This window comes from Mesoplodon mirus, assembly GCF_964341445.2.
Source record: "Mesoplodon mirus genome assembly, chromosome: 11".
Classification (NCBI taxonomy): Eukaryota; Metazoa; Chordata; class Mammalia; order Artiodactyla; family Ziphiidae; genus Mesoplodon; species Mesoplodon mirus.
The window spans coordinates 42,262,211-42,289,211 of NC_138987.1; the positions used below are offsets into that span (position 1 = coordinate 42,262,211).

At 64.0% G+C, this 27,001-nt stretch overlaps 1 protein-coding gene across 12 annotated transcripts in view; it reads left to right on the plus strand.

Moving 5' to 3' along the window:
* Window positions 1-8,288, plus strand: part of LOC309812422 (uncharacterized protein) — a 35,330-nt gene extending 27,042 nt beyond the window's left edge. For 9 of the 12 annotated variants that reach the window (XM_082636173.1, XM_082636174.1, XM_082636175.1 and 6 more), the window contains 3 exons: window positions 708-780; window positions 4,555-4,617; window positions 5,328-8,286. In XM_082636173.1, the coding sequence (XP_082492299.1) occupies window positions 708-780; window positions 4,555-4,617; window positions 5,328-5,614 (423 nt within the window). In that variant the 3' untranslated portion in view covers window positions 5,615-8,286. Of the gene's footprint in view, window positions 1-707; window positions 781-4,554 lie in introns of all 12 variants that reach the window. The other 3 variants (XM_082636171.1, XR_014295328.1, XR_014295329.1) reach the window with 3 other exon arrangements.
* Window positions 8,289-27,001: the final 18,713 nt, after the last annotated feature.

The window sequence follows — 27,001 nt, forward strand, 5'->3', positions numbered from 1 at the left end:
CGAGGAAATTGGGGCAAAGGGAAAATCACAGATAGGCCTAGAGAATCCATGTCATGTAGGCGCCTCCCAGTTCTGTCAGTTCAGCTCTGAGCTTCCTAGCAGCCAAAGCAAAGAGGGAAAGACTATCCCTTGCAGGAAGTGATGTTTAGGGAGTCCTGTCTCAGCACAGTGCTGCTGAGAGAGAGCTGCCTGGTGCAGACACTCAGGGTTACCCCAGAGGCCCTGATGAGGTCGGGGAGAAAGAGAGGGAGGGAACTCCCTCATGCTCAGCACAGCTGCACCCCTCCGTCATCCTGAGCATCTCACACCTTGTTTCATTTAGTTCTCCTAATCCCTAGAAACCTAGGTTGAGAGAGCGGCAGTGAGGACCCCCAGCCCTCTCTGAGCCTGACTTTGACCTTGTGTCTCTCCATCCCCCAGATCTACATTCTTGCAGCCACACCTGCTGTCCCTTGGAGAACGTGACCCCAGAAAACCAGGGTGTTTCAGCCCCAGTGTTTTGGGCACAAAGTCACATTGATGCAGTGGTCTCCTGGCCGGTAACATCCCCCTGCGAGGCTCTGAGTGACCCCTGAGCTGTGCTGAGCCTCGTGGAGTCTTAGGGCAGGGTGGGCCGGAGCCAGCAGGGTACAGATGCAGGGCGTGCACCCCGAACACACCCGGGGGCTCCTTCCCAAGACTTAACCAGCACCTCTCTCTCCTCCCAGGTCTCACCCCTTCTTCCCGGCCACCCTGGTCCCTGGCTGACATCTGGAGCTTGGACAACTATGTCACCCTCAGGTCAGCGCAGCGTTTCGAATGTTGAAAATCAGAGCTCCCCACCCCCTCCCTCCAGACGCCACCCTGGGCTGGGCATGCCTGAAAGGACACACGCACATGTGTCGCACACACATGTGCACACACGCCCACATGGCCTCTGGAGGATCGCTGGGCGTGTACTTCTCGCACATTTGCTTGGGCTCAGCTGCAGGCGCTCCCCCCGCGGCTCTGCCCTCCCACCAGCCTCTTTCTGCGGCCGAGGGACCAGGGTCAGTAAGGAGTCAGGGGCTCGCCCAGGTCTCACCCCAGGAAGCTGGACCCATGATGTCTTCCCGGCTCCCCTGCACATAAGTTGAACGAAGCCCCCTTTGCAAGGAGGCAGCCGTCGCAGGGCTCCGTGGTGGGAGGGCTTGGGCCAAGCGCTGGGGACCAGTGACTACCGGGCAGAGCTCGGGGGCTTGGCAGGTGAGGAGGTCCCAGCCTGCCCCTCTGCCTCGTGCCCTGATGGGGCTGCGGTGCTCAGAGTCGGCTGGGCCCCCTGCCCCCGCCCCGACCCGCCCCCGAGCGCCAGCCCGCCATGCAGACTGTTAGGCCCACTTGGCTGCTTGCAGCCTCCTGGGGAAGTCTGTGGGGCCGTGAGGGTCGGGGCCAGACTGGCGGCGTCTCCCTCCCCTCTGTTGCCATGGCCAGGGGCAGGCCTGCCTCCCAGAGCTGTGTGGAGAGGACCCGGGACCCCTCTGCCATCTGGGTCTCATGTGTTTACAGGTCCAGCTTGCCCGCCAGACTCCACAGACACCGCCCCGGGGCTTTTGTGTCTGCACGCAGGGCATGCGCCAGCCGGTGCCCGAGGGTGGGGTGGGACGCGGGTAGGGAGGGGAGAGGTCCCCCCCGGGGACATCAGGGACAGAGGGGAAAGGGGGACATGAGGGGGTATAGCATGGGAAAGGAAGAACAGAGCAGAGGCAGAGAGCAGGGCTGGGCACAGGGAGAAAGGAGACCCAGCAGAACAGTCAGGGACTGACCGCGTGGCTGTGTCTGGGGAGACAGGGCCTGCTGGGCTCTGCCCAAGGCTGTCTAGCGCAGGTGCTTTCCTCGGTGCCCACCGGGAGATCCCCTCGACGTCCCACGGGCAGCAGCGGCAGCCTCCTGGGTCCAGATGAAACGTAGGCACTGAGGGGTGCATCCCTCACACGGGCATGGGCACCCGAGTGTGAACCGGGGACCAAGCCCCAGGCCCTGATAGACACACGCTGGGGGCCACGAGGGCACGTCCCCAGGAGTGGGGAGGGGCTCCTGGGCCAGGGCGAAGCGGCCGAGGTCCGGGACATATTGTGCGACGGATGGGAGATGGGGCCCATGCGCACAGTTGGGGCCACTCAGTGCTCGTCCAGCGCCTGAGGAACCACCAGGACGACCACACAGCCCGGTCACCGCGAGGACAAGGGCGTGCCCGGGGCTGGGGGGGAGGGCCGCCCCCTCCGTGTGTGCACACCCTCCTCGTTCCGCCCGAGATCACTCTGTGCATCCATAAATGGGAGCTCGGGGGCTGGGAGTAGCCCAGCTCCAGCCTCGTCTGGGGTTCTGGAGGTTCTTTGGGGGCCAGGCGAGCCCTTTGGGATGCTGGCTTGGGCTGGGGGAGCAGTGAAGGGTTAGCGGGACAGTGACTCACTTGGTGGGGTTTGTCTTTGCACCGACTCGTAATTGTTCTCCTGTGAGTCTGCCTGGATTCGGCCCAGGACGGGAGAGGTCTGGGCCTGGGCGGCGCCCCGGCCTCTTTCCCTGCCCCGGTGCCCTGGTGCCTCACCCACGTTGGGCAGCAGACGGGAGCCACGTGGGCCCAGTCAGCACCCTGTGCTGGCCAGTTTTCTGAAGGGAATTGTCCCTGACCTCCCTGGCGCCCTGGGTTCCTGGGGTAGAGGCTACCCCGTTCGTTCTTTAGGAGTTGGCGTGAATGTGGGTTCACGGGAAATCAAGGCTTGGGCGGTGGGCCCATTGCCCCATGGCAGAGCCACGTTCAGAAGCTGTATCTGCTGGGCCTAATACAGCCCCGTGTGTAGGGCCAGAGCCTGGAGAAGGGGCCCCACGGCGATGCCAAGACGTGACCCCCATCTGCTCTGCAGATGCACACGTGGTACCTAATCTTTTCACCCGGGGACAAAGGGGGCCTCCAAGCCCAAGCCCAAAGGGGCAGGAGTTTGTTCTAACATCAAACATCCAAGTGTCCTTTATTTACCCAGACAGAAAAATTAAGGCCTTAAATACCTGGCACTTGGTCTTTTTCGGTCCCGGTGAAAATACTGACAAAACGCAAAAGGATGGCTTTCGCTCCGAGTTTACCTGTTGGTTCTGAGTAGTGCTCTTCTGGCTGGGTGCAGTGGACCCCGGATGGGAGGAGGATGGGGCAGGGATGCCCACCCTGAAAGCCACACCTGGACGAGGTGACTTTGATTGGTTGGCTCTGGCGAAGCACTTCCTGTCCTGTGGGCCAGGCCCCGAGCCCACGCTCTTCCCGCACAGGTCACAGTCTTCACGACAGCCCTGCCGACGGGCATCTTTCAGTGCCACTTTCCTATGGGGACTGAGGCTCAGGGAGGTCAAGGGCCAGCCCCGGGCCACTGAGCCAGGAGCGAGCCGCCCAGCAGGGGAGGTGGAAACACCTCCGGGCTTTGGGAATGCGTGGCGTCCCCGAGGTGTCGGGGCTGCCACACATCCTGAGAGGCCGTCTCCCTGGGGGGCAGGCTGAGCAGGGGCTGGGGGAGGGCTGGGATGGCCCCCGGCGTGGACCAGAGGGTTTATAAGGGGTCTCCCTGCTGGAGTGAAGCCAAGAGGCCCTCAGACCCAGTGACACCGGGGCTGCTGCCCTTGCAGCCCGGGTTTCCTGCCCCGGCCTGAGCTCAGCTGGGTGCTTGCCTTCAGACGTTTCCCCTGTCGGAGGCCTTGTTTCCCAGATATTACTGAGCTGGAAGCTCAGCTGTGTCCAGCCCTGGCTGGGGAAAGAGCAGCCTCCCACTCTGTCCCCCGGGCCCGGCTCTGAGCCGCCTTTCTCCAAGAACACCGTGCCCGCTCAGCCTGGCTGGCCTGGGAGAACTGGGGAGCCAGAAGGCCCTTGGCCGTTCACCCTGAGGAAGGGAAATTGAATGTCTCAGGTGGGGGGCTCCCTGGGGTTTACCCAGGACAGGGGGCTCTGCTCTCTCCTAGGAGCTGCGGGACCTCAGGCAGGTAGATGGAGACGTCTCTGGGTCTTTGTTCCCTCCTTTCTGTAACGCCAGGGAGGCTGATAATGCCTGTGCTGGCGGTGTGACTGTGGGGAAATAACTGAGCCTCTCTGTGTTCATTCCCTCACCCCCAGATCAGGTTGTAATGAGGACTGACGGAGCTACCCAGTGTGGTGGGCTCGGGTCAGTGCATGGAGCATTCCAGGGGACGGGGTGTTTGCCCTTCCCCAGTTTCCGACGGGGGGTGTGTGCCCAGGAAGTGCTACTACGTGTATTTGCAGCGATATTGGGCCAACGGGGATTCGAACCCCGAGCCCTGTGGCTGGGATGCTCACTCTTCCCCACTGAGTTCCCCACTCCGTGGGGCAGCCCGCAAGCAGCACCCGCTCCTGGGAGAGGTCTTCGGTGAGGACGGCTGTTTGGTTCATGCCTGGGGAGTTGTCAGTACAGCTGTGGTCACACAAGCGAGGGGGACAGTGGCTCCAGCGCTCCATGCCATGCTGTGTCACCAAGGCTCCCCCACCCTGTAGAAAAGGCATGGGCTCCCCCGCTAATTCCACTGTCTTGTTCCTTGACCCAGGCCCCGCACCGGCTCCCGACCTGCCCGTCTCCGTCAGAGCGCAAGGCCCAGTTGTGCCCCCCAGTGCGTGAGTAGCATCTCCGCTGACGGTTGCTTTTCAAGGGCCCCACTGCTGCCCGCGGCCAGGGCCAGTGCACGGCGACCCCCTGGGCCTGTATACCCGTCTTTCAAGTGGGATTGGTCTTGATCCTGGGTTTTCGCCCTGCACAGGCTGGGAGGGGTGGCCGTGGCTGGACCCAGAGCATCGCCTCTGGTCTCCGCCTTACATCTGGGGTTCTGAGTGAGATGCTGTCTGCTGGGGCCGTGCGGAGGGGGCTCCCCAGAGGGGACGTGAGGCGGGCAAGCAGGACAGGAGTCCTGAGGCTTGGGAAGTGGCCGGTGCTGCAGGGGGTCAGGAGGGCTCCGGCCCTGCGTCCCTGGGGTGGGTCTTCCCCGTGTCCCTCGGCAGCCACCGCTGTGCCCCCTGCACTGGACAGGAAGGAGGTGCCGGCCTGGACCATGGGGTGGGCTGTGCTGGGATGGCCCCAGAACACAGGACGGCGCCTTGGGCCACCTGGCCGGAGGCTGCCCCGCCCTCAGGCCAGTGAGGACACATACCCCGTCAGTCAGGAGGGCGTCAGGGCCAGTGTCTCGGACATAAGCCTTCCCAGGGACCGCCCGGAGCCCCCCGAAGGGCTGACAGGGCTTCTGGCAACCAGGTGCCTGGCAGCTCGGGCGCGAGGACGCTTCTGAAGAGGGTGTTGCCTGCCTCTCTCCCTGGCCCGGCCCTCCAGGCTGGGTCTGCTTCCCAGGTGGACTTCCTAATCCTGCCGGGCCGCCCTGCCCTCCTCGCCGCCTTTGTCTTCCTGGCGCCGTCCGCCCTCTTGTGTGCGAGGCTGAGGCCCGGCGCGGGGAGGGGACCGCTGCCCTCTGGCCCCGCGCGGCCTTGGCCGTGGCCTCCCCGGGCTTGGCACCCGCTGACGTCTCGGTGAGGCGTCTGGGAGTCCTGACCCTGCCGCCCCAGACCTCCCCGCCAAGCGGGCGGAGACACTGCAGACCACCCCCAGGAGAGCCGTTGTGAAAGCCGCACCCGCGGAGGGAGTCCCTGGCGGCCGGTGTGGACAGTTCTAGAAATGACAGGGCGGGGGGAGTGGGCCCCCGGACACGCCATGCACGGAGGCAGCCCCGGGCCTCTGCCGGCCTTCTCACCCGCTTTCCTGCCTGAGGGCGTCGGGGCTCCGGGCCGGGCTCCGGGGCTCCCGGTGTTCAGTCGGGCTTCCAGTGCCCCCTGTCCTTAGGAAGCAGGGGCGGGGGCTTCCTGGGGGAGGTGAGCTCCCTGCGGGGAGAGGCGGTGGCGCTCTGCAGCTGCGCTTCCCCTGTGGCCTGGGCCGCAGAGCAGGGTGAACCTCAACGCCCCCGCAGACCAGACCCGGAGACCTCAGGCCCCCAGAGCGCTGGCCAGGCCGGGAGCACCAGCACCTCCGTCAGCGTGGAGCCCTCTGCCTCCTGCCGCGCCCGCTGCTCTTGAGCCGGCACAGTGTGAAGCAGCGCCGCCCGACGGCACCCGGTGATCTCAGGGGAAGCGGTGCACAGAGCAGCCCCGGGGCGTCCAGGGAGTCTTGGCTGCAGGGCCTGGAGGGCGGTGGAGAGGAGATACCACTGCCCCAGGAGCCAGCACAGGGCAGGGCCCCGGCGGCTGTGGCAGGTGGACGGGGAGCCGCCGGGCGCCAGTGCTCGCCGGCAGGGCCCCGCGACAAGGTCCTCCGAGGGCCGCCCGTGGGCCCTCTAGAGGAGGTTCACGGAAACATCCGCGTAAAGAAGCAGGGGCTTTGAGGAAAGTGTGTGGTTTCACAGGGACTGCGCCGGTTTCTCTGGCAGCATGGGGCGTGCCAGGTGGACTGAGGGCAAGTTCTGCCCTGTGTTCTCTGGGTGACCAAGGTCAGGTAGGTCCTCATTGGACAGCACACGTGTAGAAGAGCGCACAGTAGGGCCTCAGGAGCGGCGGGGTGGCTTCCCCAGACACCTATGGCCCAGCCAAGCCTTCCAGGCTGGGACAGTCACGGGACAAGGCCCAGCTTTTTCCCAGACAGCCTCGCCTCGCAGTTCCCGGAGAGAACATTCCGTCACCACGAAGTGGGGTTTGCTCAGCTCCCCCACCCCGGCCCGGGGAAACCCAGCCAAGGACGGGATGGTGTAATGCCCAGACCAGAGTCACGGGTCTACACGCCAGGCCAGGCCCAGGGCCTCCCGGGGGGCCAGGGAGCTCCGCAGCAGAAGGGCCCTCCTGAGGGGCTGCTGCCAGGTGGGGCTGCCCCAGAACACGGTTTCACACCGGGCATTTTTAATGATGTGGTTGCATCTGGTCCCCCCTCTCTCCCTCCCTCTCCTCGCCTTGTGACCCAGAATGAGGCTTGAACTGAGAATATTTTCAGATAAATACACGCCTTTGAGGTTAAAACTGTTGCCTAATGGTTAAGCGCCAGATGCAGACACCCACGGGCTCAGGAAAGGCTCTGCCTCCTGGCTCTTCCCTTCGGACTCTGAGCAAACCCTGCAGCATGAAGAGCAGCTTCGCCCAGTGGTTCCCCCCCCCCCACCTGGCACAGAGGCACCTGGACCTTCCTCCCGACAGCCCTGGCATCTTTGCCCTACTTTACAGAGGAAACGGCGGAGGCCAGAGGTGCTGATTAACTTTTCCCGAGGCCCATCGCTGGCTGGGGCCAAAGCAGGGGTCAGAACTATGGCCTGGCGGCCCCCAGAACCATCTATCCCCACCCCCACCCCATGCCCATGGCCCCCATGGGTGCAGGTATGTCTGCAGAGCAGGGCTGGATCCCATTGCCTGGGCCTCCCTGGCCAGCATCAGGCCCCCAGCTTCCTGGATGCTAGGACTCTTGTGGGCTTTCAGACTCACACATCTGTGGGCGGTGACACTCGGCCCCTGGTACGTGTCTGGCCCCTTCCCTGGGGAGTGGACATTTCCCGTGCCTGGCCACCTTCCACCTATGAGCTTGGAGCTCTCTGGGGACAGGAGAGCAGGGAGCCAGGGGCGGGGCACAGACTCCCAGGATGGGAGACCCCGACCCAGAGCATGTGGGCGTCTGTCTCGGGGAGGCTGGGCAGGAAGGGAACCAACAAGAGAGCACCTTGGGCCGCTGGGAAGGAAGGCAGGCCTGGGGTGGACCCCAGGGGGCTGGGGCAGGGGCTCCTGTCTGGAGGCACCACTTCCCCACGTGCGTGGCCTGCGCCGCCTAGAGGTGTGCAGGGCCATGGGAAGAGCCTGGGGTCAGAAATCCGGATTCCAGTTCTAGTTTCGCCCCTCTGTCCCTGAGGGGTGCTCTTGGGGGCAATGAAGCCACTGGGCCCCGTGCTCAGCTGAGCTGTTGGAATCTGAGGCCAAAGGAGAAGTTAGTAACCATCCGTTGTGCCCTTATTTAAGTTTGATATTCTTGTACCATGGGCCTTTTTGCGTTTTAAAAAAATTTTATATTGAAACATTTGTCTTGATTCCTGAGTTTTGATGCCCCATTCAGTGTGTGCCCGGCCCTGCCCAGCTCATGATGGGCGCACAGCCCCTGCCCGGCCCGAGCTGGCCTCTGCCCGGTGCGCACGTCTCGTTAACTTTATGGGCCGTGTTCGCACGGAGACCCGGCCCCCGGATGCCACCCCCATGCCTTTTTCCCAGACTCCATTGTTGGCACGGCTTGCCGAGCAGAAACACTGGCCGCTTTATGGGGAGAAACCTAATCGGGGCAGCAGTGGGGGGGCAGCCATGGGGGGGGGTCCCGGCTCCCGGTGGCCCCAAGCCAAGCCCGAGGTGACTGCAGGGTGACACCGTCTGTCTGCCTCGCTCGCTCCAGACATCCGCCTGGCCCTGAAAAGGCCACCTGCCCACTGAGGCCTCCCACACACCTGTCCCCGGCTGGCCTGGCTCCTCCCAGCCCGGGCCTGCCCGGCGCCCTGCCCACAGGCAGACACTGGGGACTGGGGCTGAGCCGGCGGTGGCAGATGGCAGGGCGACTGCCGACTGCTCACTCCCCACAGCCCTGCTCAGGGAGCCCTCTTCACGCCGCATTGCCTGCTCCTGCCACCGCCCCGTCCAGGCTGACTGGGAAGGGTCCCTTTGGAGCTCTCAGACCCCTGCCATCCCGCCGGAAGAAGGGAGGTCTCTGCCGTCCCTCCCTGAGCCAAGACCCATCCGTGGTCGCTTCTAGGACTGTGGGGCAGGAGGGCCAGCAAATCATGTCCCCTGACACATGGAATTGGGACCACCTCCCAGCTCAGAAATGTCTCCACTATCAGGTCACAGACCCAGAAATGTCAGTGCCCCTTCTTCCCCCCAAACCTGGGTTGCTGGCTAAAGAAAGAGCCAGGTTGTGTGGGAGCTGTGCCTTGGTGGATAAAGCCAGAGTTCAGGGGACCCTGCCAGGGGTACGGTATCTGCCTCCTGGTCACCTGGACAGGCTGTGAATGTGCAGGAGCCCGCCTGGCCCTCATGGAGAGAGAAAGTCCCCACCATCCATGGGCACCTTCACAGGCACCGCTCACGTCAGCTACATGCCTGCCGCGGGTCTGGGTGTCCAGGTGTGAGGCCTGGAGCCTAGGAGCGCAAGGCCCAGTCCCAGAACCAGGGCAGAGCTAGGATTCATCTGGGCACCACTGCCCTCCCCTGGCCTCCCGGTGGGCAGTAAGAGACGGGCATGTGTGTGGGGAGCACAGGGTCTTCATGGCAAGGAGAGGAACAATGGGACGGTCCCTCCTGGCACAGGACAGGCCAGAGCAAGGGCCGAGAGGTGCGGGGAGCGGGGGTCTGGCAGACGGGTGGGGAGGGTGGGGGAGGGCTGCCCAGGGCATTTTTCTGCTCTGGGAGGCTGGAGGGGGACGTGAGGGGAGCCAGGCTGGGCAGGGCACAGAGGCGCAGCAGCACAGACGTGAGCCCTGATGATGCACAGTCTGGCCTCTGGAGCGCTGAGGGAGAGAGGCCAGGACAGGTCCACCGCAGCCAGATGGGCTCATCTTCCCGTCCCTGTTAGTGGCCGGGAACACTGAGGCTCAGTGGTTGGCCCGTGGCAGGGCTGGACAGACCCAAGTAGGTCTGGCTCCAAGTCCAGCGTCTCGGGCTCAGCCTCAGAGGCTCTGCCGCTGGCCAGCAGGCTGGCTGTGTGCTCATCTTACACCTGTGTCCCTTCCCTTGTGCTGGTCCCGGGAGGGCACCTGGCCGGAATGGGCCGGAGCCAGGTGGGGTTGCAATTCACTGAGTGAGCCCTGGCTGAGGCCTCAGAGACTGGGTCCTGGGCGCCCCTTCCCCGGGGTTTCTGCTCTTGGGACGATCCCAGGCCTCGCTTGCCCCGGGGAAGGAGCCTGTCGGGAGCCTCCTCTGTGAAGTGGGGGGTCTGGCTCCTCCTCCTGGGTCCCACTAAGTGCCACGTGCACAGGAGGTGGGCACACGTCCCTTCTCCCCTGGGCGCCCCACCATCCAGGCTCCAGAGCGTCGGTGTGAGCCTGGTGGGGCGCTGGCCACCCAGCACGGGAACGCCAACGGCCCTGTCCATTCAAGGACGAGGCCTGGGTCTTGTTCACCTCTGACCTAGCATCGTGCAGCACAGGCAGCCACAGAGGCCGTTCTCTCCGGGCCTCTGCACAGGGTGTGTCCCCAGACGAGAGGCCATGGTGAGATAGGCTGGGCTGAAATGCGGGACCTAGAGCAGGCGGCCAGGCGAGTCCCGGAGGGAGGCACGGAGCGGCGCTGGAGGGGCATAGCTGCGGCTCTTCCAAACCTGATGCCTGTGACTTTCTTCTAAACCCCAAACAGGTCAAGAGTGGCACTGAGATAGTAGCTTCTATCCGAGGCCAGCCTTACTCAACGGTGGGCTGAGCGCTAGGGCGGGGCCGTCCCCGCTCACGGGGGCACCTCGCCGCTGCCCCAGTCTTCCCAGCCCAGCCAGAGCCCACAGGAGACCTCGCCCTGGGCCCTCCTGCAGGAGACGGGCCCTCCTGCAGGAGACAGGCCCACCCCTGGCCTCGGTGTGGGTGCACGGCCACTCCTGCTGAATGCCCAGAGGACTGTCACAGGACACAGGACAGCACAGGTGACATCTGCACCGCACGCCCTTCCCACCATCCTTTCTCTGGGAAGTAGGGAGTCATGGGGGAGTTTGTCATGGGGAGGGATGTGGTCAGAGCTGTGTCCCACGATGCACTTGTGACCTCAGGCTGGACGTGGCCTGAAGGAGCCGTGGTCTGCCGCAGGGTGTCTGCATGGAAGAGGAACACGGGCCCCGCCTCCCTGCGCACCGCAAGGGCCCGTCGCCCCCTTTTCTCCAGCCCTCCGCTGTGATTCTAATACACAGGCCGCTGCTATCGACCTGAGACGCACACGGGTGAGTGTGGCCTGGAGCACAAAGGCTGAATGAGGGGAACCAATCACATCTGCTTCTCCCAGGCTGGGCTGGGGGTCCGGGGGCTTGTGGTGACAGCCAGGGAGGACCGGGGTGGGGTGGGGTGTGTGTGTGTGTGTGTGTGTCAGTCTCCCCCATCTCTTTCCCTGCCTCTCCCTACCCCATGGAGCCCAGCCCAGGGCTGGGCTGGGGCCCTTGTGGGGTCAGCACTGCAGGCTCTGGAGCTGAATCCCTGGCGCAGGGGAGGGCCGGCAGGCCTGAGTAGTGGCACACGCGTGGGTTCCAGCCCAGTGTTAACCTCGGGCGGCCTGGCAGCCACTCGGATCCCCTGGGAGCAGCTGCTGCAGGGACCCCGCCTCTCAGTGAGGAAGTCCAGGCCCACGAGGGCAGAAGAGGCGTCCAGAGAAGCACGGTGAGGAGGCCGGCCTGGCTTCACAGGCAGCTCCACTTGCTGGGCTGTCCTGCCCCGTGCCGCCCTCAGCCTGCTAGGGCCAGCGGTCAGAGCCAGGTGGCCCCTGCAGCCTGAGGCCGTTGGGGGTCTCGGGGGCTAAGTTGGGAGCCAGAGCCCGCGCTCAGGGGCCTCCTCAGGGTCACTCTGAGACACTCGGCAGCACCCTGGCCTGGGCGCCGTGTCCTCGGCCTCCCCAGCGACGAGGCTCACGGCAGCTGCTCACCTCACAGGGCGGCTGCACCAGGCTGCCTGTCCACAAACAGAGCCAGAACCTGCCTGCCTGGACCACGCATTGTTGCCAGGATGGGGGTGCGTCGAAGGAAGGCCCTTGGTCACCCTCTCCTTGCCCCCCGTCCTAGAGGCTGGCTGGCTCTGCCTGGAGAGTCCTTGGGGACACCCTGGTCCTGTCCGCCAGCCAAGGAGTCCAAGGGGAGGCCGGGAGGCAGGACCTCGAGGCCCTCTCGTGAAGATTTCCTTCTGGGGCCTCAAGGAAAGACAGGGTGCCAGTGAGCACGGGCCAGCCAGGTCTTGGGGGGCAGGCTGCGTTGGGGTGTTGCTGGCCCCACTCCCAGGTGACTGCACCTCAGTGTCCTGCGCTGGGTGTGGGCCCTGGTGTCCTCATCACTAGCAGAGGGTTCTGGGACCATTTTGTGCCCCTCGGGGTTCAGGGAGCAGCAGCTGCCCTGTTTATTGGGACTGGGCACGAGGCCCCCTCTGCAGCAGTGGGCGAGGCCACGCCTGGGAGAGCCCGAGAGCAGGCCCTGCCCCCTGCCTGGGGCCCATCCGAGCCTCAGCTTCCTCACTACGAAATGGTATCAGTGATCCTAGCTTCACCTGGCCTGTGAAGACCAAATGGCACAGACGAGCCTTTCCTGGGAGCAAGGTTCCCTTTTGGAAGGCAAGAATATTCTATAGCCTCTCCTGAGATGGGAAAAGCCCAGGTCACCCTGGGTGGTGGGACCAGACCAACCAGAGCCCACAGGGAGGGAGTCCATACCTGTCCAGTGGGTGGAGGTGTGTCCTGGGGCAGCAGGGAACCAGGGGTGGGCGGTGCTGTCAGAGGTGGGGGCCAGGTGGGCATGCGTAGCCCCTTTTGGACATGGGTTGGCCTGTAACAGATGACAGCCTTCCTCCCAGTGTCACCAGTGCAGGAGAAGTCCCTTGGGGACACCATGGTCACTCCTATCCAGTTGGGAGTGATCCCATCACCTGTAACGCTTTTCCAAAAGCCACACTGCACTTTTCCCTCCCTCCCTCTCTTCCCTCTTTCCTTTTCCCTCCCTGGTTGGTGGTTTTCTCCTGCGGGGCTGCTCCCAGGGTATGCAGGCCCTCTGCTGACCCGCCTGCCAGTCCCCGTGCCCTTAGCGCCCCGGCACAACCCTGACCCCCGTCCCCCTGCCACTCTCCTTCCCCCTCCAGGAGATGCCTCTGGGAGCCACGATGTCCCTCCAGGCGCCGAGACTGACGGCCCTTTGGGGTGAGGTAGTAGGTTGTATAGTTTGGGGCTCTGCCCTGCTATGGGATAACTATACAATCTACTGTCTTTCCTGAAGTGGCTGTAATATCGACAGTGGACAGCATCCAGGACCCTGGCTGGTGGAGGGGGGTGCGGTGGGCAGGGGGGGTGGGGACGCAGCCCTGGCAGGGTGCGCACAGTGGCTGCCGGGTGGTAAGAAGTCTGACAGGCCTAGGTTCCACTTGCTGTGTGACCTGGGACGGGTCCCTTGACCTCTCTGGGCTTCAGTTTCCTCATCTGTGAAAGGGGGCAGATGAGGGTTGAGGGCAGTACCGTGTGAAGTGTCCAAGGAGGGCAGGGCTCAGAGTCGACCTTTCCCTCTCCCCATGCTGTGCTGAGAGCTGACGGACCCGACGGGCAGTTTGGGCAGCCCACCCCTCCCCCGTCCGCATCCCTGTCCCCCACGTCAGGCTCTTGGGCGGCCCCCAGCCTGGACTTTGCCCTCAGATGCATTCCTGTGGCCGGCACTGGGCACCAGGAGAAGTAGCCTCGGGCCCGAGGAGGACTGGGCCAACTGAGGCTTGGCTGGCGTTGCAGTGCAACACCCCAGGGCAGCCCACGGTGTCAGCCTCAACCAGCATGTCCCCTGAGTCCACAGCCTGCCCAGCTCAGTGGCAGGCCTCTGGTCAGCGGAGGGACGGAGGCCAGGGCTCCCCTCTCCCAGGCAGGGAGTGAGAGGAATGTCCTCGAGCCCACGGCAGCCCTCGTGGGCACGAGCCCGTTCCACCCCCAGCAAGCGCAGGTGGACTGGCCAGCGTGGGGACCAAGGCGCCGTCTGCACGTCCCTCCTCCCCTGCGCCTGCCCAGCCCTCCAGCTTGGCTCTGGTGGCTGCAGACCACCAGGAGGGGCCGGGGCTGGGCCGGGGGCAGCGGCAGGACGGCGGACCCTCCCAAACCCGGGCACCGGTGGGGTGAGGTAGTAGGTTGTGTGGTTTCAGGGCAGTGATGTTGCCCCCTCGGAAGATAACTATACAACCTACTGCCTTCCCTGAGGGGCCCAGCGTCGTCCCACGGGAGGGCCGCCCCCGTGCTCCGCAGGGGACTCGGCAGATGACTTGGGGGCCTGAGCCCAGGCCAGGCGGGTGGGAGGCTGCCCTGTGCACACCCGGATCTCAATAAAAGCTGCTGTCATGGGAATCTGGAGTCTGCCTCTGTTTGTTCTGGGAGCCCAGGGGCGGGGCGACGGAGGGGCGTGCCTGTAGGTATTGGGCGCGTCTGCCTTCTGCTGTGGGTGGCGTGGGCGTGGCCTGACGGGGGGAGCTGCCTCTGGGCCACCGGGGGTCACCGGACCCTAGTCTGCCGCCCCCACAGCCTTCGGGCCTTCCTGATGGATTCAGTCCTGGAGCCTGCACCCCAGCGCAGCCTGCACCCCACTCACCCCCGCTTTGAGCACAAGCTGTGGGACCCAGGCCCCAGAGGCATCACTCGGCCCGCACAGGCCCCCTTGCAGGTGGTGCGGACCCCAGTCAGCAGCTCAGAGCACAGTCCAGGGCCCGGTCCCCGAGGCCACCCCAGACCCAGTGCTTGACTGGAGCCTGGAAGTTCCCGTCTGCCACGCCCAGCCCCCTTAGGACAGTGTCCGGGGTAGCCCTTATTTTGGGTGTCCATCCTGGGCTGACTGCCATCCCAAATGTTCACCCACGTTTCTGTCGGGGGTCTTAGGCTCTCGTGCTGGTGGCTGCTGAAGCCTGTCCCCACGGTCACAGCCTGGGTGTCAGAAGAGACCCATCCGTGTCTGACCCAGCGCCCAGAGCACCCTCCGGGGGAGGTGCTGCCATGGCTGTGTCCGCTCCCCGTCCCTGTGCCCACAGAGCGCGATGAGGTGCCATCTGCCCCAGCTGGAGCAGCCCCCCATCACCCCACAACCCCCTGCAGAAGAGACCTCCAGGCTGGCTCTTGCCAACGACCCGGGATACACAGAACGGACACCACTGCAGCCTCCAAGTGCCCATCACCTGAGGGGACAGACAGGGCTCAGACAGGTCCAGGTCCCAGGCAGTGGTCTGGGACGGGGACCCTGTGACAGAGACCAGAGGAGGCTCCTGATCCAGCCAGGGTCCCGGAGGGAGGAGAGGTGGGCTGAGCTGGGCACCTCTCAGCCTTGAGTGCAGCAGCCTGAAGCTTTGGAGGGACCCCCCTCCCCTCCCACCATGATGACTGTCCCCAAGCCGCTATCTCTGCCCAAGCCCCCACCCATCCCAAGCCTCCTGTCTGGGTTCTGCAGGCCCACCCAGCCCGGCATGGCCACGTCTGTGCAGTCCAGCACCCCCTCCCCAACCCGACACCCATCCGTGGCCCACCTGCCCTTGAGGAGCTGCTGCTGCACTGTGGGTCAGGGGCCACGGGAACCCAGAGCAGGGGTCCCAAGGGGCAGGGAGAGCTTTCTAGAGCAGGGGCCATCTGAGCTGGGTCTTGATGGCTGTGTAGGAGTTTGCAGCTTGCAGTTTGCTGGCTGTGTAAGTCATAAAAAAGAGGTCTTTGCAGTGGAGTCCCCATCTTCTCCTCCCCCATCGTCCTCTGGGGCCAAGGCAGGTGACAAACTTGGGCACTGTCCACCTCCTCTTCTTCGCCCTGTGGTCAGTCAGTGGCAGAATCTGGCCCCTTGTGTCCCCTGGACATCATTTCCATCCCTCACGTCTCTCCATCCCCACTCCCACTGCCAGACCTCAGAGCCTCTTGGAGCAGCCCCTCTGCCGTTCTGGGCACAAGGGGGCACTGGGCCCCCTTGTGAGCGGACCTGCCCTCACACCTGTGTACATCCTCACCTGGACCCCTCCCTGCCCCTCCTGCTGATCATGGCTCTGCATGCGCAGCCCCTCTCCTCTGAATGCCCACAGCTCAGCACTGCCTTGGGCCACGGTAGCCCACGTCTATCTGAGCTGACCGTGACCGTTTATACCCCGAGTTCAGCCTTTCCTCTGGCATTCCCACAGTGCCCGGCCCTGTAATCAGGGCTTATGCCTTGGTGGGGAGCAGTCCAGACACACAGCAGCCACTGCCATGGTCAGTGCCATGATGGGGGCCACCCAGGGTCTAGAAGAGCCCCGAGGAGTCCTGGACCCAGCTCTGCAGTCAGGGAGTGGCTTCCTGGAGGAGGTGACACCTGGTTCACCCTGTGACCCTCTCCACCTTCCAGCCAACCAACTTCCAGCCTCTCCTCTGCCACCAACTGGCCGACCCTAGAGACCAACAGGAGCCCAGACATGGGCCCGAGGGGCATGGGGGCAGGGTGCTGCCCATGACCTGGTCACCAGTGACGTGCGGAAGCAGTTTCATCCCAAAACAAACTGGATGAAGTCAGTATGGTCAAAGCAGCTAGTTCGTTTGCAGGGCCCTGCGAGGTGGCAGAAAGGGCCCAGCTTTGGGGGCAGAGGCCTGGGGCAGTTGCTCGACTCACCAAGCCTCTATTTCCCCATCCTACGTCGTAGGGGGCTGTTGTAGTGGTTGAGAGAACTCAGCTGGGGGGCGGCCCTGGGAGGGAACGCGAGAATGGCAGGGGAGCCCTGGCCAGAGGCTGGGCGCCTGGTGCCACCTGCTGCCTAGCCAGGGAGTGGCTCCTGGCCTGGCTTGGGCCCTGGGTCTGGTCAGCAGGTGAGCAGGGTGGAGAGCAGGCTGGGGGGCCCTGAGGGCTCGGCACCCCCAGACTGTGCGCTCCCCAGGCAGGCCAGGACCATGGTCAGAGATGTGGATGAGTCAACTTGAGAGCAGCTCAGCTCAAGGCCAGGGGGCGAGCGAGGGACCAAGACCCTGGAGATGGTCCCTGTCCCCAGGCATGCAGAAGCCGGGCCCCCTCGGCCCCCTCCTAGCTGAGACGGGCCACCGAGGTGCCGTGGGTGTTCTGCAGGAGAGAGGTCTGCATGTTCCTGCTCCTCCTGGAAGGTGACTCGTCAGAGAGTCTCGAGGGGTTTCTGGGGTGTCCAAGGTGGGGCCTTTGATAGGCCATGGGCCTTAAGGTCCACAAGGGCCACCTCTGACTTTGGACCCCCGGGGAGGGATGACAGAGCCAGTCCAGCATCTAGACCCTACAGACCGGGGCTGAGCCAGGGCCCACCTGGCCTTGTGGGCATGGAGTGACCAGGCCGCCACTCAGGGCCAGGACTAGAGTGAGGTTGCAAAGGCCCAGCATCTCAGGGGCCCTCAGTCTCAGGGTGACACGGCACCCCCAGCCTGACCTCAGCACGGTGGGCACAGAGCCAAGACCCACATACTATTAGGGGCCCATGAAGCAGCTTCGCTTCAGTTCCTTTCAAAGTTTGAAGGAAAAATGAAGACAACAATGTTGACTGTATATTATATGTAATATACAATATATGTAGCGAATGTATATAATAATTTGTCCTATATAACATATAGCATCCGTAATAATGAAACTAGCTTGGATTATATTCGTTTTTGCACCACCTGGTCATAAAACATGTTCTGTAATCTGTCTTATGGAAGAAGCGCCCAGGAAGGCAGAGTGCCCCCAACTCCCACCCCACGAATCAGCCGGGGCCCCGCCTACAAACGTGGCCACTGTCCTGCGCCCTGAGAGGCTGAGCGCCTCCTTCAGTTCCGTGTCCTGGGAGCCTCACTGGCCCTGGGCCCAGGCCTGCTCTCATCCCCCTTAGTCCCCCCTTTCCTGGCCAGCCAGCGGGAGGCCTGGGCCACGGCCAGCTGGGCGGCCCCTGCCATCCGACTCTGCGTTTCCCGACAGCGACACCGTGTGGCGGCAGCGGAAGAGGCGGCTGTGAGCTCGGAGCCGCCACCCCTGCCCGCAGCCAGGGCGGTGGAAGGGGATGACCCCTCCCCAGCCGGAAGACTCGGGTTCAAGGTCAGCCCAGGGGAGAGGGCCCCAGGAGCGCTTCCTGCTCCTCTGGTGTGCGGGGCCTGAACTGCAGACTAATAACCGAGCGGCATTTACCTCGCACCCCCTGCCGACTCCTCCACGCTCCGGGTGTACCCCTGCCATGGCCCCAGGTGGCACAGCGGGCAACCTCCTCCTCACTGTCAGCATCGCTGCCCCCCATCAGCGCCCCTTCCCCGTGGCCACACCCACAGCAAACCTATGAGGACCAGGGCCCCTGCCAGGGATTTAGACCCACATCTGTCCCCAGGCACCGCCTGCTGGCCCGAGGCCAGGCTTTCTGCAGGGAGATGGTCCCTGAGCCTGGGAGGATGGGGCACTGGGTGGTCTGGAAACCCCGAGATGGGGGTGGCCCAGGCAGAGGATCCCAAAGGGGAAGCTGGGGCTGCAGCGAAGCCCTCAGACACCAGGCGAAGAAGGCAGGGTCTTGCTTTTGCTGCGGGCCCGTGGCCGCCTGGCAGAGACTTCATGCCCATCAGTGTCATTTAGCAGAGATGGGTCTCCCTGATGTTCTCCCTCCTGGATCAGGCAGGGCCTGAGGGGCCAGGGTGGGCTGGGGGCCTGGGGACCCGGGGGAGTCCCCGTGTCAGCAGGGTAGAGGTGCTGAACTCAGCCTGTTTCTCTCTAGAAGGGGAGGGGGCGGCACCAGGTTACATGTGTCAGACCTGGACAGCTGGAGGACTGAGATGGGCCAGGAGGGGAGGGCCTTCAGGCCTGGCCTGCTCAAGGGGCTCCAATCCCACCATAGCCCCAGCTGTTCCAGAGCCTGAGGCTGTCTCCGACCCTCAGGCTTCCTGCTTGGGGGCCCAACTTCACCGTCCACAATGACAGCAGCAAGTGCCCCTGACCCCAAGGCTCCCGTAGCCTCCTGGGCTGCCCGCTGCAGAGGCGGCCCCAGCTGCTGTGTGTCTACATGGCCACCAGGACTCTGTGGAAGGGGTTACTTTTGCAGGGAGGAGAGCAGAGGGCTGTAGCCATTGGTGTAAATAATCTTGAGTCAGGCCCCCGCTGGGGCGCCCTGTGCCAGGGCGATGTCTCTGGTCCTCAGGGAGGGGCTGCTGTCCTGAGCCCATTTCATAAAGGTGGACATTGAGGCTTGGAGAGACACAGTGACTTTCCCAAGGCCACATAGCAGGCCAGAGCAGGGCTGGCATGGCGACCAGTTTGTCTACTCCAGGGCCTATAGCTGTCCTGCCACCCCCATGGTGTCTTCCTGCCTGTGGTGGGGGAGGGGGAATGGAGGTGCAGAGAAGAGATGAGTTCTGGAATCCCTTCCCTGTAGCCAAGGAAGCAGGCCAGGCCCAGGGCTCTCCCAGGTGTCTCAGCTGCTGGCCTCGCACGTGAGAGTCCACCCTAACAAGAGCAAAGTGGCTGCCTGTGCACCAGACATCTGGTCCCTCAGAAGGAAGCGACTCTCTGTCCCCGCCCACGTGACCTGGACTCAAAGATGGTGGGGCCAGTTCCTGGCGGGCCTAGACCCCAACCCTCCACCTCCTTCCCAAATCCTGGGTGTCTGGTCCTGCCTCTGGCCAAGCCCCAGGCGGGCAGTGCAGCCCAGCGTGGTGAGCAAGGCGTGCTGCCCACCGTGCTCTCCAGGGATGCAACAGGAAAGGGCAGCCTGTCCTGAAGAAGCCCTCAGCCCCTCCCTGCCACCCCTCTCCTTCCCCTCCTCCCCTCGTTGCGCCCTCCACATCATGAGGCCCCCACCTCCACATCTCTCCTGGGTCAGCCGAGAAGTCCCTGTGGCTCCGAGGAGTCCCTGTGGCTCCGCGTGGGTGTTCTGTCCCCGCTCGTGCGGCGGGGAGGCCCGAGCAGCTGGCCTGTGCTGTGAGGGCATCATGGCCCAGGCGGCAGCTGGTGGAAAGGAGGTGAAGACCTGGAGGGGGGAGGAAAGGGGGAGAGAGGAAAGGCGCTTCGGCAGGGAGGGTTTTGGGGGCAGGGTGGGGGGTGTCCTGGGACCCCCTGATGGCCAGGCTGAGGAGGGAGGGCAGGAACCACCTGGGGGGAAGGCACGGGGGAGGAAGGGCCCTGGGGCCAGCCTGGGCGGGTGGGGGCCCTCATGGGAGGAGGAAGCGCCCGCAGGAGGGTGCCCAGCAGCACAGCAGAAGGGGGACTGGGTAGGAGGGGGCAGCCCCCCTTCTCAGTGGCTGGGATGTGCTCAGAGAGGGCGGGGGTGGGGCAAGTGGGGCATGACAGTTCCAGGAGCAAGGAAGCCCCTGTCTGCTGGGGTCTCCAGGGGCCCAGGGACCCCAGCACCCGAGGACCCAGCCAGATGGCCCACCGCGCAGAGGGGGTGCACCCAGCAGGGGGCCCCATGGGGCTGGGGATGGGGGAGGTACCCTGCAGGTGGTCTGTGGTCACCCCCAGATGGAGGCACTCCCCAGGGCCCCACGTGCCACAGCAGGGGGGAAGCTGAGGGTGGCACTGGGGAGGCCCCTGCCACCATGGAGGGGGCCCAGGGTGTGGCAGAAGGAACACAGGATCAGGAGACCACCCGGCAGAAGGGTCCCGACTCAGCCGCACCCCAGCTGTGTGAGCAGGGGCAAGCCCTGGCCCTCTCTGAGCCCACCTCCTCACCCAGGCTGAGGACTAGAAGACTGGCCCTTGCAGGAACTGCGGGGTCCCAGCCAGGCGGGCAGAGCAGGCAGGCTCCGTGGGACGAGGAGATGAGGGTCCAGTGCTGCTCGACGGGACGGAGTCCCCCACTCCTGGCCTCCCCCAGACGTCCAAGAGGTTCCCCAAACCCTCAGGCCAACAGAGCCCACACTTGTTCCCTGTGTCTCTCTGTTCTCTCTCCTCCAACCCACTCTGCTTTTCTCCACTGAGCTGTCATAACCCTCCAGCCATTGGTCTTGGCAACCAGGGAGAACCAGGGGGTGTCTCAACCATAGGTGCGCTGGGCGCTGGGTGGACCTGAGGAGACGACCTTGCTCCAGATCGGATGCTCTCAGAAAGGGGCGTCATAATAAACTTTGCAGGCAGAGGGGAGCCTGGAGCTGGCGGGGGCTGTGATTCACCAGGGAAGCAGTGGTCACTCCTGCAGCCGAGAAGGGGGAGGTCTGAACATTTTTGTGGCCTGGAAGAGGTCCACACTGCCGTCTGTGTTCGCTGATTCCCCGGGGGGTGTTGGTGTTTTGTGAAGCTCTTCATGTCCACAGGAGGACGGCCAGGCCCAGCTGATGTCCCAGGCTGCTCCCAGATGCCAGGGCCCCTTTCCTTCTACCCACCCCCGCTCCCGTGTTCCTTATCTATCCGGGTGTGGTCCATCCCCCACCCCAGGAGGCTCTGAGCTCCAGGGACCTGTGTCATCTCGTTCCTGCAGTATCCCCAGCACCTAGCCCAGTGCCTAGTGCAGCGGGTGTTTAATAAATACACACTGAAATAACCAATGAATTAGAGTGAACACAGAGTCTGGGGGGGTGGAGCCCAGCGCCACGAGGGAAACTGGCAGGAGAGGTAGTACCTGGACACCCTAAGGACTCGGGCCGAGGAGGGGACTGGCTGTCCCTTGAAAAGGTCTTGAGATGCTCTTGGACTCCAGATGAATATGTCCAGAGCTGCTGCCCACAGTGTCCTCTTCTGGAGTCACACTCTGGTGAGCCCATTAAAGGCTCTGACAAGGCCTGCAGACAGGAGACAGACCTCTTGGATTTGGTTTAACTCACTTTCCCAGACAGGCCTGACTACAGCATCCCAGCTGGTCAAGTCACACCAGTGGCCGTCCCACAGAACAGGACATAGCCTGGCAGCTCTGCATTTGCCAGAGGTCCCTCTGGCTGCCATGAGGGGAGAGAACCCCATGGAGGCAAAGCCCTGAGAGCTGCGGGGGCAGGGAGCACCCAAGAACCCAGGCCCACTGGGCCCCAGGACAGGGTTTAGAGCTGGGCAGTGAGCCGCGATGTTCTGAGAAGCCCCGAGGCAGGACAGGAACTGATGCCCCTGGTGTTTCTGTTCTCAGGGAGGGCAAGGCAGGCAGGTGGCCAAGCCAGCTGGGCCTCAGGACTGGGCAATACCAGTCCCATTCACCTGTGGTCACAAGCTAGGGGGTGTTTCCCCCTCCACCTCAGCCAACAGTGGGCTCTGAGAAGGGTGCTGGGGACAGCAGGGTGGGGTCTTGGCTTGGCCGGAGCAGACAGACCGGACCCACTGGCAGGGGCTGCACAATCCCAGCTGTGACTTGAGTCCCTGCGGGCTGGGCCTGGGTCCCCATGTGCCCTAAGCCACTTTAGCCTGGCCACCCTGCCAGGGGCCCTAAACACAACCAGAGAGAAATTGGGCACTGGACTGGCGTCAGGAGCCCTGCCTCCCCGAGGGGCCCACAGAGCTCCTGGCCCCCCGTGAGCCTCAGTTTCCCCATGGGCCTGAACTCAAATGTCCAGACCGCTTTCAGCTGGGTGCTCAGGATGGGTCGGCTCTGGTCCAGCCTCTGAGGTGAGGCCTGGGGTGACCACCAGGTGGCGCCCTGCACCCGACGAAAAGTGCAGCTGTGGCTGGAGAAGGGCGGCCTGTGGAACCCCAGACCCCCCCATCACCCGCCTCGCTGTCACCAGTGGCGGGGCTCCATGAGGCCTGGATGGGGCCCCCGCAGTCCCGAGGCCCAGTAGCCTGTGAGGTCAAGAACGAGGGGGGCGGGCGGCAGATGGGCTCAGCATCAGTCCGCCAACACCGCAGGAGGCCCGGCCTTTTCTCCCCTCGCAACATCCCCCGGGGGATAGAGCGCTCTAGTGGCTATGGGGGGTGGGGTGGAGGACACCCCCCCTTTCGGCCACCAGGAGGACTGCTGTCCCTTGCCCCGTCCAGGCACTGGACAGGGGTCCGATTACTGGGCTGGGGTCTGACCCCACATCTGTCTGCACTCACCCCCGCTGTGGCACTGGACCACATACTTCTTCCTCTCTGAGCCTCAGTTTCCCCATCTGTAAAACAGAGAAGAACCACCTCTCGCCCTCCCTCCCACCCCATGTGCCAGCCCCTGCAGATGGAGGTACCCCAGCAGGGCCGCCCTGTGAAGTGGAGGGTGCCGCCTGTCCCAGGCTGCAGAAAGCTGTGTGGCCAAGGCCACACCAAGCAGGGGCTGGACTGCAGGAGAAGGCCCAGGATGAAAGCCCCAGCTGTCCACCACTTGCCGGGCGGCAGGAGGCCGGGGGGCAGGCGTGGGGAGCGGTGGTTTCATCTGATCCCACACAGGAGCTGAGTCTGGTTTCCCATCCCTGAGCCCTGGACCCAAAGAGATCAGCACCATGTCCAGGGTCACACAGCGGTGTCCCTCGGGGACAGGGGCCTCCCTCACTCGCCGCTGTGTCCTGTGAGCCCAGCCACAGGAGTAGTGGGCAGTAAACACTGACTGGTGTTACCAGCACGGTCACTGCTGAGTGGCCCTGGGCAGTCAGCACTCTCCTAGACCCTCAGGGAGCCCCACCCCCAAGGGAGTCCTGGGAGTATCACTCAGCCGTAAGGAGGTCCCCCAAGGCTCTGGGCTCACAAGGATAGACTAGTGGCCGGGTAGGCAGGGAGCACAGGAAGGGCACGGACAAGTGGGCAGGTACTAGCCCTGGGCAGCGAGCAGGCGCCGTCCCTGGCAGCTGATGGCAGCCGGGCGCATGGAGCACGGGAGCCACGGGCTCTTTAGCTTGGCTGACCCATGACCCCGTGAGGGGGCAGGCGGCCCAGCGGGTGAGATTGCCCCGTTGGTAGAGGGTGGGGACGGCTGCTGGCCTGGCCTCAAGGGAGCCTGGTGGGAGTTGGGCCAGGCCCGGGTTGGTGGCCAGGGCAGTTCTCAGCTAGGCAGGCTTGTCTGGGAGGCCATGGGCCACGCAGCCTTGCTGGGCCTGAGCAAGGTGGTCCTGAGCAGGCCAAGTCCGGGCTGCTGTCCCACCTGGCACAGGGCTGGGCCCTAGATAGGGCCTGCCGCCCAGAGAGAGCAAACTCCTGGGGCCAGACATCTCCCAGTCCTAGCCCCCCGTGAGCCTCCACCACCTGGGTCACAGCCTTGACTTGATCTCCCCCTGCTCTGGGGGGCTCACTCCCAGCAGCAGCAACCCTCTCCCACCAACTTCCTTCCGGCCACCAGAGGCCACTGCCACGTGGAGCACATGGCACCCAGCCGCTTCTCACACTAGGCCTCTGCCTGGGACGCGCTTCCTGCTGTCCCTTCATCCCAGTCACCTCTACTGGGCCTTCCATTACGGCCACCACCCCAGCTTCTGTTAACCGCCAACTATGTGCCTGGCACTGTCTTGTCATCTGATCCTCCTGTGGGTGTTATTTTTTTCCCCTCCATCTCAATGATGAGAAACCTGCCCAAGCCCCCAGAGCCTGGAAGGCACCCATTCAGGAGTGCCCGGGGCCCCAGGCAGACTTGCATAAACCCCAGCACGCCGAGCCTTGCCTCCACCAGCCCTCTCTGGAGGCAGGAGTGCAGCCTCTCTTACCTCTGGGGAACCTTCCTGGCAGCTGTCTTTCCTTTCCGCTCCCACACTTGTACCCAGGCATCCCCAAGTCCTCGCACCTCGGGCACTTGTGGCTAGCTGGCGGTGGAGAGGGAGTGGTTCAGGGTCCAGGGCAGCTTCAACTGCAGACAGGCCAGAATGGAATGCTTGTCACCTTGAGGGATCCACTTGGTGGTGCAGCCCTCAAAACGATCCTTCATTCAATACATTCGAGCCGGTAGACAGACCGGGAATGGGAGGATTAGGTGAATGATGCCCAAGGCTTTGGAGGCACAGCCCAAGAGGGAGGACTGCACAGCAGAGGTGGTGCGTGGGAGAGCTCATGGAGAGCTTCCTGGGACAGGTAAGTCCTGAGTTGGGTTTTGTAGCATGAATAGGAGTTTGCCAGCTACAGAACACGAAAAGGAATGAGAAGCCCCCACATTCACACTCTTGACTGTATGTGTGTGTTGTTGAGTCCTGTGCGAGGTGTGCCACATGGTATACTGGTTGGGTGGGAGGGCCAGGGACTCTGTGGGAGCCGGGGACCCACATGCCCAAAAGGGTAGGTCATTTCTAGAGTCAGTTCCAGAATTAATCAGGAAGCTTTAGTTGCAGGTAACAGAAACCCAAGCCAAACTAGCTTAGGCCCAGAGGGGACTTATCGCCTTATGTAAGAAAAAATCCAGGAATTGGACCAGCGTCAGGCATGGCTGGTTCAAAGGGCGTACTCAGGACTCTGCCCCCACTCCATTTCTGCTGACTGCTTTTCCGTGCTTCCCCAGCCCCAGCAGGCTCCCCCTGGAAAGGTAGAGAAGGCCAGGCCTTGATCCCCTTCCCCAACCCTGCCTCCCCACCCCATGGAAAGCTCTCTCCCCTCTCCAGCAGTGAGTCACGAATGCTCAGTCCTGAGCCACTGGCTGTGCGTGCTCCCGGCCAGGTGCTGCCCAGGGTGGAGCCAGCCCCAAGGCGGAGTGGGGATGGAAGAGGCAGTGGATTCTTGGTGGGCGGAGCCAGCTGCTGCTCCACTGAGATCCATGCCAGGTAGAAATGGGCTTCATGTGGGCTCTTGCAGTGACCTTGACCTGCAGAGGATGGAGGCAGCCCCCAGGGCTGAGTCAGCTGGAACTTCCCATCTGTCCCCCTGAGCCTGTCTGAGTCCTCAGCTCTGCACAGCGACCAGGGGCCAGGGAGCAGCACCCTTGGAGGCCAGGCCAGTGTGGCAGTGGCAGCGACCTCTGGGAGGGCAGGGAGAGGGCGTGGGTGCTGGCTGTCCTGCTTCACTCCAGCCACCTGTGGCTCCGTGGGACCTCCAGCAACGCCCCTGGCAGCCACCAGGTAGGCAGCATTGCTCGCATCTGCTCCATTCTTCAGGCCGGGAGCTGAGTTCTGTGGCCCAAAGGGGCCTGGAGGCCTGTCTTGCGCACAACTTGAGCTGCCCTGTATGACCTGGGCCCTGGCCCTGCTCCCATTCCTAACCCGACCCCACTGCCCTAGCCCCCTCCAGGATGGGGCGAGCCGTTCACTGCGGATGGGCACCTTCTCCAGTGCCCACCCCAGGGACCCAGGGGCAGCATGGTTGAGTGAGCTGTCTGGGGAGGGGGGCTTGGGTGGGCAGCAGAATTAAACCTTGATGCTCAAACCAGGCCCGGGCAGAGGCCCGGGGCATCAGCCCGCACACCTTGCCACCAAGGCGCCCCCTGCTGCCCCGGCCTCCCTCCTCCTATGGGGCCACACTCCCTGCGGGTGCGCTCAGGCCGTGACGTCGCCCACACTCTCTGCTCCGAGCCCGCACCTAGCAGGGACCCGAGTCAAATGTGGGACCCTCCCCCAGCCCCACGGACAAGAGGAAGTCCGTGTCTCACAGGTTCAGAGAGGAAGGTCGTGGGGTGCCCAGAGCCCGGTACAGGGCCCCCCTCACTGCTCAGGACCTGCCCCCGCCCCGCCCTGCGGATCCCTCACCCTCAACTTCAACACCTCAGTGCCACCAAGCCCGGTCACTGCTTCCCTATGACAGGGCCCCTGCCTGTTTCCCCAGCCACCTCGCCTCTGGCTGCACCTCCCCAGCCCCCCGCCGGCGCCTCCTGCTCTTCTCCCCTGGATGGGAACCCAAGCTCCTCTGGGGGCTTCTTCCACTGGTGCCCAAGGTTGGGTGGGCAGCTGCGCATCCTCCCGGGCACTTACATCTGCGGCACCACCGTCTCTGGGAAGCTCCCTGACAGCAAGCCTGGGTCAGGCCCAAAACAGGTGTCAGGAGGCTGGGCACCCCAAGCTGCAGGAGGTCCACCTATGGCCACCGTGGCCACCTGTGACATCCCTGTCCCCCTGACCACAGGCCTGGAAGGCTGTGAGCCGAGGGCAGCTCGCCTCCCAGCCCCCTACGGTTTCCCTGGCCGCAGCACCAGGGTGGGTGGGAATTGCCCTTCCATCTCGAGGGTGAGGGAGAGACAGGGGGTCCTGGCCAGGCCCCACCCACCATGTGCACTGGGGGAGGCCTGACAGGGAGTGACCGGAGCACGCCGGATGCTTTGGCCCAGGCTGGAGCCACAGGACACAGAGGTGCTGAGACTTCACCTTCCTGTCCTGTTCACTGTTCACCCCCGACAGCTTCCCGCTGTGCTGGGACCACCAGGCCCAGCCCTGTGGAGTCCAGACCGTTCCACCTGCCCACTCACCTCGAATGACCCTCCCCCGAGGCTGTGAGGTCACGGGCCCACCCCAGCCAGGCTGTGTGTCCTCAGGGAGGTTGCCCACCCTCTCTGGGCCTCAGCTGTAGTGAGTAGTCACACGGCCTAGAGCGATGCTGGGGCTCAAGAAAGCAGCGATGCC